This window comes from Myxocyprinus asiaticus, chromosome 21 (assembly GCF_019703515.2).
Source record: "Myxocyprinus asiaticus isolate MX2 ecotype Aquarium Trade chromosome 21, UBuf_Myxa_2, whole genome shotgun sequence".
NCBI classification, from domain to species: Eukaryota; Metazoa; Chordata; class Actinopteri; order Cypriniformes; family Catostomidae; genus Myxocyprinus; species Myxocyprinus asiaticus.
Window position 1 is genome coordinate 34965239 of NC_059364.1, and position 15846 is coordinate 34981084.

General features: G+C 39.5%; 1 protein-coding gene across 7 annotated transcripts in view; it reads right to left on the bottom strand.

Moving 5' to 3' along the window:
* LOC127412090 (MAP/microtubule affinity-regulating kinase 3-like) overlaps positions 1 to 15846 on the bottom strand; it is a 50081-nt gene extending 34235 nt beyond the window's left edge. For 6 of the 7 annotated variants that reach the window (XM_051648154.1, XM_051648151.1, XM_051648152.1 and 3 more), the window contains exons 1-3: positions 13928 to 14074; positions 4670 to 4861; positions 4228 to 4281 (exon numbers count right to left, since the gene is read on the bottom strand). In XM_051648154.1, coding sequence (XP_051504114.1) covers positions 4228 to 4281; positions 4670 to 4861; positions 13928 to 14035 — 354 coding nt within the window. In that variant the 5' untranslated portion in view covers positions 14036 to 14074. Of the gene's footprint in view, positions 1 to 4227; positions 4282 to 4669; positions 4862 to 13927; positions 14075 to 15017 lie in introns of those variants that run through there. The other variant, XM_051648153.1, reaches the window with a different exon arrangement.

Here is a 15846-nt window from a genome sequence, read left to right on the forward strand (position 1 = left end):
CTAGTTTCATCAGAGTCATAAGAGTTTTGCAACAGACAATTCTGTACCGCTTACAAACGGGTTTCGCAATCCCTGCTGTGAATCTCACAGGTTCACAGGCATATTTAAAATAGTCTTGTTCGGTTGAGACCAGTCCGTGAATTACCGCACCTGCTCTGCCCTCGTGCCGCTATGATTAAAACGTGTTGATAATTGACCCGTGTAGCGCCGTTTCATTCCGCTTTTGAAGCTAGCAAAATGCACTCCAAAACATACAGATGACAGGGTAAGGGTCATTAATATTCACAAGGAAAGCGCTAACGGATTGTTCAGTGAAACGTTGCAATCCCTGTCATCCTAAATTTCAGAAATGAACTCACAGGCCACTTGAACTGAAGCATGTTTGACACGTTGTTATGCGGTGTCAACACTGAGCAAGCGCGTGTATTTGTATGTGTGTGTGTGTGTGTGTGTGTGTGTGTGTGTGTGTGGTGGGTCTCTTTCGCAGTGTACAAAGCACACAGCTGAATGAGGCTGGCAAGCTTTGTTGCATCAAGAATATTAAATAAACCATGTGAAATCCCAACAGTGGCGCTCAATTCAGCAGTGGTGCAGTGCCGCTGCAAAATGCATATAGGGGAAACACTGTGATCATATCGTACTGAAGAGCCATCAGAGCACCAAAACACCCTTATATGGTGGGTAATCCCAGGGAGTTTTACCTTTGGGAAAACCTAAACTATCAAAATATACCCCAGATTTGCAGGACAGGGGGTCGTTTGAGATTTTGAATGATGAAATAGGGGTTCCCTGGAAAAAAGGTTGGGAACCACTGCTTTAGAGGACTGAAGCTACATCCACCAATTTCATGACATACCTTCAGGCTGTTCTGACTTATGCTGTAAAGCAATGTGCAAGCAACATGCTTAAACATGTTAATACCATGGCAGTAAAATGTTAAAACATGCCAGCAATGCTTAGCTAAATGCTACAACATGCTAGAAACATAGTGGCAACATTCTAAAACAGGCTAGCAACACCTAGCTAAAAGTTAAAACATGCTAGCAATGCATAACTAACTGCTAAAATGTGCTAGCAACTTGCTTACATCATGCTAAAACATGCTAGCAACATGTTAGCATCATGGTAAAACATACTAGCAACACCTAGCTACATGCTAACAACATCTGGCAACTAAAACTTCATAAATTTATTAGATCTGGAATTTTAAACTCGATTAATCCAGACCAAGCTTTTGCAAGCCAACCTCAATGTTTGTCCACAAACGTTATTTGTGTAGTTTATATTATACATTAATGTTCTATGTAATGTCACCCTAATTCAATTTAATCTAATCTTTATATACACTCAGTAGTTTATTAGGAACACCTATTTATTCATGTGATTAAATCAGCCAATCATGTGGCAGCAGTGCAATGCATAAAAACATGCAGATACGGGTCAGGAGCTTCAATTAATGTTCACACCAACCATCAGAATGGGGAAAAATTTGATCTCAGTGATTGACCATGGCATGGTTGTTGGTGCCAGATGGGCTGGTTTGAGTATTTCTGTAACTGCTAATCTCCTGGGATTTTCATGCACAACAGTCTCTAGAATTTACTCAGAATGGTGCCAAAATCAAAAAACATTCAGTGAGGGGTAGTTCTGCAGACGAAAACACCTTTGCTGATGAGAGAGTTCGATGGAGAATGGCCAGACTGGTTTTGAGCTGACAAAGGCTACGATGACTCAGATAACCCCTCTGTAAAAATGTAGTGAGCAGAATAGCATCTCAGAATGCACAACACACTGAACAATGTCTGATTCAAATAATTAGATTTTTTTGTCTTTATTAATAATTCATAAAAACAGCTCATAAGAATCAATTGTTCAAGAAAGGACACACTGGGTGAATTCCGGACTGCATTTTTGCTTCCCTGAAGGACATTACAGGAAGGAGATGCCACTCAAAGGGTTGTTCCAAACGAAAGTGAGAAAAATCAATCTGTTAGCACAGGGTACTGTTCATTCACACAGTAATACCATGTTCCCTTCACAGTACCCAATTCAAGGGCTCAGCACTTTTGAGTGAGTAGAACATAGGGATGTTCACTTGTGATTGGAATCCACCCACTGTCAGAGTATTTTAGTATGGTGTCTCGGCCACATTGGTGGAAGAATGTAAATGTTCAAGAACCGCTAACGGAACTGAATGTCAAGAAAATTGTATTTATTTTCTTTTTTTAATAGGAAGCAGTCCTGAATAAGAACTGGATTTCATTTCACAACCCTATTTGTTATATAGCACATAGGTTGTCTGTGCTATATTAAATTATATTACCAAAATTACAGCATTTGCTCGCTTCAAATTTCCATGCAGCTTAGTACACAGTTAGAAACTAACTTTTTTGTAACACAAGGAGGGAAATGCACAGGTGTGGCAGGAGAAAGGATTGAGTGGTGACTAAGGATGTGCGAGACTAGTCGACTAAACGGTTCTGATGCTGCTAGTCGACACTGGAATTACTAGTCGGTTAATATTTCCCCCATTAAACTGATAATAATTTTTACACATTTACGTTTGGCTTTATATTTTTACAGAGGCTGCACTTAAATTACTGTCATATTAATGTTACATATTTTAAATAGAATTAATAATACAGAGTTTAATTTCACCTCAGGCTGCGCATGTATCTTCCCTCTCACTCGCGGCGCGCGCAGGAAAATATCCTCTCGTTTACCAAGCAAACTCAGAAAAGTAGTTATGAAATCACTACAGTGGTGCGGGAATTGGCTTTCCAAATGTTTGAAAGTCCCTAAAGATGTTTTCACGTTTGAGTCTTTAAATCTGTGCATGCTTGTACGTTATTTTTCCACTGAGCGGGTTTTTTCAAGTGCATGATAGCCGCCTCAGGTGATTCAAGTCCCGTCTTTCACCGGACCATGTCGACGGGTTAATTTTACTCATCAGAAAATGTATGCTTTTGAGTAAGTAGCATTGAAAATAACTGTTTTAGACTAGGTATGCAATTTTTTTAATCTGCTGATTAAGAAGGCTATTTTCAACGAGGTGCCGACTGCTTAACAGGTTAAACTATCTTTTATTCTGTGTGCACGTCATGTTTAGAATACATTAGGTTTATTGTAAGCTACATCACAGGCATGTTTTTTCTATCCTATAGCTATTTTTTATTTATTTTTTTACATCGTAACTGTTATTGGTTGACATTCTTTACCGAACAGCTGTCATATTAGATCAATGATTAATGCACGACTGCACGTCGTGAAATATGCACAACTTTTCAGCGCATTTTTTTCTCTCTCATAGATTTGGCTTAGTCTACCTGTTAATTATTTTCAACAATGTCCTGACTGTTTTAATATGTTAAGTAACTTTTACTTGGTGATTTCCATTTAGAACAGGCTTTTAATGGTTGTTCCATTAATCCTGCACTATTCATTCGATTGTTTTCAATAAATATGTCTATTAAATATGCGCTAATGTTGATTCAGTGAATGTGTGTCATGTTCTATATTTAATGTACAATGATCATAATTCAAGGCGAGCATGTCGCAGATAGATGCCCCTTTTCAGTGGAATTTAGCATCGGATTTAGAATAGATGAAGTATTTTAAAAACTTTTTTTTTTTTACTATTTTCTGAAGGCTGGTTTCTCTTTAGACTAGTCGGTTACAAAACTTCCGTTTAAACGACAGTCAAATTAGTCATAGCGCACATCCCTAGTAGCGACACTGCCTGCAGTAGGTGGGCAGAATATTACAGCACAGCTGGTGTATTCAGTATTTGTGTTCTGAGTGTGAAGGTTACTTCAAGAGTAGCTTCTGTCTGAACAGACTCTTCATGATGATGGATGACAGAGCACCAGTTAAAAGGATGTTTCATTTCCTCTACACAAGACTCAGATAAATGTTCTGGACATCAAAGAAAACCTGTACTGCAGTTTAAACTGAGTCAACTGCCACGAACCATCAAACAGTATGTAACTGCACCTCTACCATCAACAACTCACTTCAAGTAACTAATACACAATACAAAAAAATAAATGAGTCATGAATGAACAATTCAAACTCTTTTCTCAGATGTAAAGTAAACGTCACAGTATTTACAACGTTTATGCAGGTCTAAGTGGCATTGAGAAGGAAAATATAGCTGAATCACAAAACAGTATTGCTTTCAAAACTGTTTAAACGCATATAAAACATACAAATAAATATGAACCTCACCTTTTGAAGACTTGTTGGATTCAGTTGGGTTTTATCAATCATTTTTATTGCCACCTAAGTAAGAAAAATGAATACTTTTAGTAGAGTTCTACCTAAACTATCAGACAGTAATATGTGAAAAGCCTTCCCAAAATGTAACATGCATAATCTTCGCAGGATTTGTCCACATTAAATAATACATTTATCAGATTTCCGTCACTGGACTTACAGCAGAATATCATTATTTTTATTTTTAAATTTATTTATTTTTTTTAAACAGTATTACTTATATTTAATATTTTGGTGTTTCTGCTAAATAAAGATTTACAGATGTTCATATGAGCATTGTCATTCAAAAACTTTCCAAAAGGAAACCTGACAGAATAGCTAATGTGTTTGTCTCTGGAAAACCCCATGGTTCAATGTGAGTCAGGAAACACACTCATGACTCCTGACACCTCACCTCGCTTCCTGTAAGGATATGGCGAGCCAGTTTGACCTTGGCGAAGTTACCCTTTCCAATGGTTTTTAGAAGTCGGTAATTCCCAACAAGAGGGTGCACCTCATCCAACCCCGAGCCAGAATTCCGGTTTCGACCACTCGACCTCACAGTCCGAGAGGTCACCTCCCCTCGGCCATGGCCATTCGTTGTATGCTGTGGATTTGAAAGTCAAAACACATCTAAATTAGAAACAATAAAACACATTTATAGAGAATACTCTTTACCTTGAAACATATTTTATTTCATGGACAAAAATAACATACAAATGGGATGCACTGTTAAACAACTGTGCGCCAATACCGATATTGATAGTTTGGTGGTTCTGCTTTTTTATGCTACTTGTTTCGAATCACTGATAAATACATGAACTGTCTGCCCATTTTGGAAATAATTGGCTTTTTTGAAACAATCAGCCGATGTCCGATTGTGCAGATAATTGCTTTTATTAGCCGATACCAATGTTTGGCAGATATATTGGTGAATCTCTACAAACTTTTTTTGTTGGTGTTTGAAAAACAAAAGCAGGCAGTCATAGCCATACATGGAAACTTCCAATAATAATTTGCCCCATTTTTTTTTCCAAATTAGAATATCAGTCTGCTTATAACAGATTTTGCCCTCTAGGAAGAGTAAAATTTCCACTCAGTCACATAAAAAAAAAAAAATATTTGGCAACAACAGAGGTCCTAGTCAAATGGAGAAATCACTAATATTCCATGGATGTCTGTCATTAGCTCTTTATTCTTGTTCCATTGTCAAATAAAAAAATAAAAAAACGGTACCATGGGACAGCCCCGGCAATTTATATTCCTCCCAAAACAATCAGTCTTAAATTAATAAAGTAAGCCGAACCAGGCCTGAACTCACACATATATATTAGGGGTATAACGATTCTTGTTACACCTACGGTTCAGCAAGCATTAGCACTACGGTGCTAATTAGAAATCATGGTTTTGATACAATTAACCATAGGTTTATAAAATACTGTAGTTTTCATACAGTAATCATGATTTTACTATATATTGTAACCATGACAGTAACCATGTTGATTTCATATTTACTATGATTTTACTACAAATACCATGGTGAAACTATGGTTACTCTATAAATCTTGATACAAGATGACGCCGTGGATGGTAGCCTCGATGTCAGGCTCTCCAATTCTTTTGTTGTTTTTGTTTGTTTGTCCTGCGTTTAGTAATTTCTTTCCAATCAGTTTTACCAGGGACGAACTGCTGAACATTCAGCAGCACATACCAGACAATCTTTTCCTGGTTTTTGACTATTCAGATGTTTTGCTGGTCATTTTAGTCAGAGGCGCAGCTGTGTTGTTTAAGCACGCTATGAGACAAAAGCAAGGGAAGCGAGCCGGCGCGCTGTTCAAGCTCCGTCAGCGTGGCTTTCGAACACTGCTGCAGAGTATTCATTGACGGAATATCCGCTCTCTTCCTAACAAAACAGATGAACTACATCTCCTCACCCGTACAAACAAGGACTTTTAAAATTCTGCTGCCTTGTGCTTAGTAGAAACCTGGCTGAGTGAAGCCATTCCGGACAGCGTCTTACATCTGCCGGGATTTCAGCTGTTCAGAGCGGATCGCATTGCGGTTAACGGGGAAAAGGCAGTGGAACATGATTTAACATCAATGAAATTTGGTGTACAGATGTAACAACATTAAAGAAGATGTGCGGTTCTAATTTGGAAGCGCTCTTTATCAACTGTAAGCTTTTCTACTCGCCACGGGAGTTTTCCTCGTTATTCTGGTGAGTGTTTATATTCATCCACAAGTGTGTGTGAGCGCAGCGCTGCAACAGCTGGCTGATCAGATCACTGACACGGAACAACAATTCCCGGACTCACTTATTATGTTCTCGGCAATTTTAACAGAGCCAATCTCACCTGTGAACTGCAAAAATACAGACAGCACTTTACATGCCCCACCAGAAACAGAAATATACTGGATCACTGCTACACAACATTAAAGGATGCATATCGCTCTGTCCCTAGAGCAGCTTTGGGACTCTCCAATCACTGTTTGGTTAATCTTCTTCCGATCTACAGGCAGAAACTTAAATCAGCTAAACTTGTAACAAACACTGTAAAAAGATGGACCAATGAAGCAGAGCTGGAACTACGAGTCTGCTTTGACTGTACTGATTGGAATGTTTTTGAAGCAGCAGACACGAATATGGACAAGCTCACAGATACTGTGATATCATATCAGTTTCTGTGAGGATATGAATTCCTACTAGGACTTATTTAAAATTCAACTATGACAAACCATGGTTTACAGCAAAACTCAGGCAGCTTCATCAGGCCAAAGAGAATGCTTACAAAAGTGGGGATAAAATCTTGTACAATCAGGCCAGAAACACACTGACAAGAGAGATTAGAGTGGCTAAAAGAAAACAAGTTTTCAACTAACAACCCTGCATCAGTGTGGAGAGGCCTGAAAGACACTACTAATTACTGTATTACTGTAGATCTGAAAAGCCCAGTCACACACCCCACACCCGCTCTGACCTTCACTTCACACAAACATCAACACCTCCTGCAACCACCCTCCTCCCCCCTCCTGCTACTCAACCTGCACTTAAGATCTGTGAAGAGAATGTGTGCCGGGTCTTCTGGAAACAAAAGACAAGGAAAGCACAGGACCCAGACAGTGTTTCACCCACTTGTCTAAAATCCACTTCTGACCTGCTGGCCCCCATCTTCACACAGATCTTCAACCGATCACTGGAGCAGTGTGAAGTTCCCTGCTGCTTCAAACCCTCCACCATCATCCCTGTCCCAAAGAAACCCAAAATCACAGGACTTAATGACTACAGACCCGTCATTCTGACGTCTGCTGTCATGAAGTCCTTTGAGAGACTGCCCACCTGAAGGACATCACTGGACCCTTTCTGGATCCCCTTCAACTTGCTTAGAGCAAACAGGTCTGTGGATGATGCAGTCAACATGGGATTGCATCATATCCTGCAACATCTGGACAGAATAGGGACATATACAAGGATCCTTTTTGTGGACTTCAGTTTATCTTTCAACACCATCCCGGTTATACTCCTGACTAAATTAAACCAACTCACTGTTCCCACCTCTATCTGTCAGTGGATCACCAGCTTTCTGACAGATAGGCAACAGTTAGTGAGACTGGGAAAATTCACTTCCTGTACAATCAGCACTGGTGCCCCCCAAGGATGTGTGCTCTCCCCACTACTCTTCTCCTTGTACACAAACGACTGCACTGCCAAGGACCCCTCTGTCAAGCTCCTGAAGTTTGCAGACAACACTACTGTCATCGGCCTTATCCAGGATGACGATGGGTCTGCATACAGAAGGGAGGTTGAACAGCTGGCTGTCTGGTGCAGTCAAAACAACCTGGAGCTGAACACACTAAAAACAGTGGAGATGATAGTGGACTTTAGGAGGAACACCCCAACATTGACCCCGCTCACCATTCTGAACAGCCCTGTGGCAGCAGTGGAGTCATTCAGGTTTCTGGGCTCTACCATCTCACAGGACCTGAAGTGGGAGACCCACATTGACTCCACTGTGAAAAAGGCCCAGCAGAGGTTGTACTTCCTTCGCCAGTTGAGGAAATTCAACCTGCCACAGGCGCTGCTGATACAGTTCTACTCAGCAGTCATTGAGTCTGTCCTCTGCACTTCAATAACTGTCTGGTTTGGTTCAGCTATGAAATCAGATATCAGAAGACTATAAAGAACAGTTCGGACTGCTAAGCGGATTACTGGTTGCCCCCTGCCCTCCCTTCAAGAACTGTACTCTTCCAGAGTGAGGAAAGGGGCTGGAAAAATCACTCTGGACCCCACTCACCCAGCCCACAACCTTTTTGAATGGTTGCCTTCTAGCCGGCGCTATAGAGCTCTGAGCATCAGAACCGTCAGGCATAGGAGCAGTTTTTTTCCTTCAGGCCATCCATCTCATGAACAGTTAAAACTGCCCCATTAAGCAATAATTATGTGCAATACACAGCTTAGTCTCTTTATATTTATCCAACATATCCTACCTCTTATGTCATTACATTCCCTTGCACTGTATATAACAGATTTACATACATTGTCTTATTGTGTATTTCTATATACATTTATATTTTCTATTCGCTTTTTATTTTTATTATCTCTGATTGTTGTATTGTTTGTGCACTGGAAGCTCCTGTCACCAAGACAAATTCCTTGTATGTGTAAGCATACTTGGCAATAAAGCTCATTCTGATTCTCTAGTAGAACCATGGTGATTTTTAGTAAGGGCAAACTTGAAGTGTTTACCAAAGAGTAGTCTTTGGATTTGGCTATGAAATAATTTGTTGTTGTTGAACATAGCAAATACTGAACTGTCCCGAAACAGTGACGCTAAAACGGTGATACAAACCGAACTCTGAGAAATTTGAACCGGTACAATCCTAATATATACATACACAAATATTTGTTTGTCAGAAAATATTTCTGGTGATCAACTTGTAACACCAGCTGTTAATGCAAAAAAATAAATAAATAAATAAAAAAACACCTTTTAAGATTAATCTGTTAGAACACAATTTAGTGGTCGACCGATATATATATCTCACAAAAAAAAACAAAACAAAAAAAAAAATAGCCGATATTTGTTTTTAATTATCGGTCGATACATTTTCCCGTTTGCCCGTTTTGTTTTTTTTTTAAAGCCGTGACAGTCATGGGAATTGCCTGCTTGCATGTGAAAGAGCCGTCTGAGAAATCAATGACCAATGACCACACTTTGTTTTGTTGTTATGTGCCATTGTGTTACCACAATAATAGACTAGTGTGCAACACAGTCTCATTTAAACGGTCCCTCATATCAGAGCTGCGACAGGCGCATATGAGCTCATGATGTTTAAAGTGTACGGATGTACCTTCTATCTCTCTACTAAACAGTTGCCTGTAACTTAACTGTCTTGTCTAATGATAAAAAGGCAAATATCAATAAAACTATCATATATCATCTGCAAAAATATATCTAGTTTAAAGATGCTGTATGTAATATTTTGACTGTACTAAATCATAAAATGACCATAATGTGTCATTAGAGAATTAGGAAACATGCTAAGTTGAAATACTGGCTTCTCCGATAACAATGCTACAGCCAGTATATTCTACTTTGAAGTTTCCATTTGGGCCAGAATTTGTTTATGTTTTGGCCTGTGTGATCCCGCCCACTGCCCACTCACCAATAGTATTTTGACACCGCCGGGTTGCCAGATTTGAACAAGTTTGCAGGCAAACAACACTGCGTGCTGCAGCCATGGAAGCCAGCAAACGAACTGGACCGGAGATAACAGATTCCACCCGACCTAAAAAGCCTCGCTATCCATATAATAACCACCATGACCAGAGGTGCAGTAAAACAAGGATAAATACTGGAGATGCCTTTGGAAGATGGAGACAGCTTAAAGCCCAGAAATCCTTTAAAATGGATGCCGAGTTGGCTAATTTGCATGTCAACATTCTGGCAACCCGCATGAGTTTAGAGTCTGGGGCGGGGCAGACAACTCTCCAATATTTTGAATTTGGACTGCAGTACCCATTTCAAATGCTTGTCAATCTTACATATAGCATCTTTATAATAGCCTGGATTAGGCCTGTTGCGATTATTAAATAATCGTCTGATCGCGGTTATTTGATCTAACTGCGGTTATTTGAGACAACCACGATTATTGGACATTCAAATTCCAAAATTATATTTTATTTTTTATTATAAAATAATATATATGTTATCATAGCCCTAAAACAGACAATTGTCATAACTGCAATTATCTGTTTGACAGCCCTAGCCTGGATCAAAACTGTGTCCCTCTGGTGCACAACAATAGCCTAGTTTCCATCCACTTTTCACGCTATTTTGTTGTCAACAAAGTGAAAGTGTGTAAAAAAAAAAAAAATTTGCGAAATTTGCCGTCTTCTGCCTATTTCCATTCAAACGGCCTTTTATCGATATAAATGGTGTGCGTGATGACGTCATGCCTAAAAAAAAAAACTTCGTCGCATAAGTTTTGGTTTAGCGCAAAAGAAATCTGCCCTGAAGGCGTTTCCATTCAGAAATGTGTGTTTATCGCTAATTCGCCTCCCAGATGTCCCTAATATTTTTCCTCTGAAGTTTTGGTAAAACGGGGAGAGTATTGAGACAATTCATTGAAATTAGCCAGCTTACTGTCATTTTAATTTCACAAATGCAATCAGAAGAGGAGGAATTGCAATCAAAAGGGAGCAGTTGTCCTTCTGATAGGACTGTAATATTGGGACTGATGTTGTGTCTATCGCAGGTTCCGACCCGAATGCCAATCGTCATGGCCCTGTTCAAGCTCCAAGTAGTGGTTATTACTTGGTAATTTAATGCGTTTTTCATTTGGCAATTTATTTAATTTAATACAGGGAATTTTGCCAGCATTTTCTCAAAAGTATAAACAATAATTTAATATAATTGGGCTATATGTAAGTGTTCCAAAAAAGCACACTGAAGCTTTTCTTCAAGTATTGTGCATTTATTTTTAAACATCTTTGTGCACAGAAATGATATGTTTTTTGTATTGTGGGCTAATTCCGTGACTGCCGTCTATTATTTTGAATGGTGTGAAAAAGCAACTTTAATAAATAAATGTCTACGCGATTAATCACAAACAGTGGCCATTCATTTGTTCTCCGTGCACTTGTCAATGTGCATGTCTTGAAACGAGATATTTGTGTTGGCACACCTGGAAGTGTCATGTTTGCAGTGACTGGATCTTTATGCCGTTCAGATCAATCCATAATCATGTACAATAAATTGGCTTTCAAGGATGTACACCTTGTCATCATGATTAACACAGGCAACAATTGGGGTAAATTCTGTCATGCGACACTACATTTTTGCATTAATGCCAATCCAAACCAGTTTTTCGCAACATTTGATGTATAGACACAGCGATTATACTAAAAAATATTTGGATGGAAACGTAATTAGTCAGTCCATGACACACCAAGCAGGCGATCCGGGCCGTGTAAACTGGAAGCGGTCAGGAGATTGCTGCTCTCGCTGGATCCGCACTAGTACGTGAAAGCAACTAAAGCACTTTACATGTGCTGTAGGGGTACAACGGTTCTCTGTGTAAAAAAAAAAAATAAAAAATACTAATCATACAGTTCGCCACCCACGGTTTGGTAAGCATTGGCACCACGTTTCACCTCAAGTTTAATGACGCATCTGGAGCACAGGTTTGGTGAAGAAAACAAAGTGTCAAATAGACAGGCACAGTTACATCCTCTATCGCTAATGCACCTGTATGGCTCTGTAAGTAGGCAAGCTCCAACTTGATGACATCACTGTTCTGCACACGTTGTGTGTAGTTGAAAATGGCAAGTGGAGAAAACTAGCTGCTGAGAGAGAAGCCCCATGCATTTCTCCTTTCTGGGAAAAAAAATTATTTTTGCAGCTATGGTCAAAAAAGGTTTACAAAAAAGGCACTGTTTGCAGACGTCGCTCGACTCGAGTGCCATATAATGGTAATACATGTCAAAAATGCGTATGAGGGTTTAAAACGTGCACGCAACTTCTTCCTGTTTCCTCACGCGACTGTAATCTGTCGTGCAAGCATGCGGCAATGATGCGCTTTGATTAATGGCATTAAAATACTGTTATAGTAATACATAGATACATGATTAATAATTTATGCCGACATCACCCGGGGAAATATTTTACACAATCTCTTCTGTTTTTAAGCAGACACTTATTTCATGTGTGTCCGAATTAGCACTAACTAAAATGCTTGGTGTTCATTGCCATATGTGGGATTTCCACGTATGATTAAAATACTCAAGCCGCACTATCACAACATCCCTTCTTATATCCATTTTAATAGCAAGTTTATTCATTATATAGTGATGTACAGATTCTGAATCTTAAATATATGTTGAGTTTGAAATGCACTTTGTTGATGCATGTAGCATAAAAGTCCAGGATTTAAATGTTGATTCAGTAATTAGAGGAAAGTTTGTTTTTTTAAGTTAAGGACCCTGAAGAAAATTAACCATGGTTTTACTATAGTAATATTGTAGTAACCATGACTGCTGTCACCATGGTTTTCTGAGCAGAAATCATGGTTTTTACACAATTAACCATGGTTTTATAACAGTAATACTGTAGTTTCCATTTAGTAACCATGATTTTATTGTATATTGTAACCATGACAGTAACCATGTTGATTTTGTGGTTACTATGGTTTTACTACAAATAACATGGTTAAACTATGGTTACTGTTGTAAAACCATGATTTTTATTAAGGGCAAATCTGTTGAAGTGTTTACCAAATAGTGTATTCTTTGGATTTGGCAGTAATATTTTTTTCTGAACATAATATACCAAATACTGAACCGTACCGAAACCGTGACCCTAAAACCATGATACAAATCGAACTGTGAAAAATTCAGACCGTTTCACCCCTAAGTGCGCTCTAAGTAAATGTCATTTTCACTGTGCACTGTATGTGCAATTAATTTGAATCTAATTTGATTTTTTGTAAGAAAAATGTGACCGCTATAGCGCACATGCCGTCCGTGTTTTCAGGACTACTGTGTGCACTGTTGTTATATCCTTCTTTCTATTGTATTACTATTTATTTATGTGCAAAAAAAAAAAAAAATTACTAAAATGGGTAATTTCTACTAGTTGAAGTTGTTTGATATGTTGAGTAAATATAGTGCTAAATAAAAGATAATAAATTTTTTAGCCAATGTACATATATGTCATTTACTATTATATTAAATTGTGTGACATATCAGCATCATGTGGGCCTATGGCCACCCTGCTCTCTGGATATCGCCATCAGTCGACCTCTACTAAAAATTCTTAAGGTCCCTTTACCTTGTGAGAGGACCCTTGCACAACATGCACCAGGCTACAAATAACAACTGTTCAATTCATCTAGTCCTAAACATTCCAACAGGATAACGTTTAGCAAGTTGGTGAGCCTTGTGTGGTACCAACACCTCTATGTAAAAGGTACGCTGACACTGCACTATATACAATGTTCCCACTAAATCCTGCATATTGTCCCCTGATGCACCAAACTGAATGTTATTCACAAAGCTCTCTATAGATTTATAGATCCATCAACATTTTCAGGCTTGATACAAACAGAAAAATATAAACCCAAGCCAATGTAATTATTTGACCTCAAAGAATAGTCTTGATTAAAGGTCACTTACGACACTTGCACGATGCCTCGTATTAGATTGCGATCCTCTCATTTTTGTGTTCACAAGCTGAATAACATTGAACCAAACAGTCCAGTCTTTTTTGTGAGAAGAACTCATCAATACTCTCCCATCCACCAACACCGATACTGATGAGCTGCATCACTGCTGGATCTTTTCAACACCCAGTGTGTGTGTGTGTGTGTGTGTGTGTGTGTGTGCGTGTGTGTGTGAGGGAGAGAGAGAGATTTTGGGGTGGGTGGGGTTGAATGGCAGGGTGACTGATACCTCATTTGACTCACTGTATAAAAGTAAGCACCGAATTTGCATTGAAATAGGTACATTCTTATAAGACATATAATAAATCTAAATGTCAATAAATATCCCATAGTAAATGACATACTCAGATACAGGGCACACAGAGGCTTCTACAGTATCCTTTAACTTAGTATATGTAAAGGGTTACAGCGCACACAGTTCTCTCTTCATTCAGATAGATAGATAGATATCCTCTATTATTCACAGGTACTGCATTCTCATGTCACCTTCCCTCACTGCTGACGTATGTGCAGTAACCTATAGGACTGAGACTGACGCCAATGCGCAATATCTGCATCCCATCCTCGCATTAAACATGCAAACCCACGCACGGTCAGTGGCAGCAAGTGTGCAGGAGTAATCAAGCATATGTTGCACTCGTTAAGCAGAATATAAGAGCCAAATCGCCGATGCCCTGGACCCCATGCGTCACTTCAGCCTGGTGCCCCATCTGTCTTTAAGACTGAAACAAAACCCTGCTAATCCACTTAAAGCACACAGTCAGCACAAAAAAAGACGATGTGGGATGCCTCATATTTCGGCCGAAAATGAGCTGGATGGTCTTAGTAGGTAGCGCTGTTTCGCTACCTACAGCTTTGACGTCCAAAACTGCTGTCTATGTAGGCAGCTCACAAGGTTTTGAGACACGGTCTTGCATTGCGACGTGACAAGAGCAAGATAACAGCAGTATGGAGTCAGTTCAAATGGGTTAAGACAGAGTATTAAGCGAGTAATTAAGTAAAAATAAATACATAAATAAATAAATAATATATAGGCTACTCACGTTTTCAGCTTTCCGTTCGTTGACGGTTGGCAGAGGGGCTCTTGTTGTTGTTGACATAGTGTTGATAGCAAGCTGCTTTCCACGAATTACAATTTAAGCAGCAGATTTTGCGATGAAACGAGGGGAAGATATATATATCTGGCAGATTTCCCGCTTGGTCAGCAGCATTGATTTGCCTCTGAAACTGGTCACAAACTTGTTGAAAGTTTGGGTGGACGCTCGCGGTCTCTGACTATATTGTTAAAACAGCGACGTCAAGCCATTTAATAGATTACTAAATAGCGAATGAGGTCGGCTATAGGTACTATAACTTGTGCACTGTTAAAAACATAATACTTCCCGGCCTAGCGTTGCTGTCGTTCTCATATTTCGGATGTCCGGTTCAAGTAAGAATAGAGAAAATTGCACTTCACAGGGCCTCCGCAGTTCCGCTGCGATTTCCCCCAAAGATAATCTGCTCATCGAACGATCCTTCCGAGGACTGTCCGATACATTCACGGGTAACGGCGAGTGCTCACTGGCATCGGGAACGCGGGGAAGACGCGCTTGTTGACGGTTCCATTGCACCAGAGCAGCAGCCGAGTCAGTCACCTTCCGTTTAAATCGAGATCCAAGATGGCTGCGCAACAGAGCAGGAGTTTCGAGCCGAGCCCTGAGAGAGACAGAGGAAGTGAGGAAACAGACGGCCCACTGCGCTCATTGGAGATCGCCGCATCCCTCAGGCTGCTGTTGATTCGAAGTTAGGTGTTCATATGGGAAAAAGTGGAAAGCTTTGTCAAACCATAACAACCGTGACACACCCTGTTCATTTACCATATATGGTTTGACT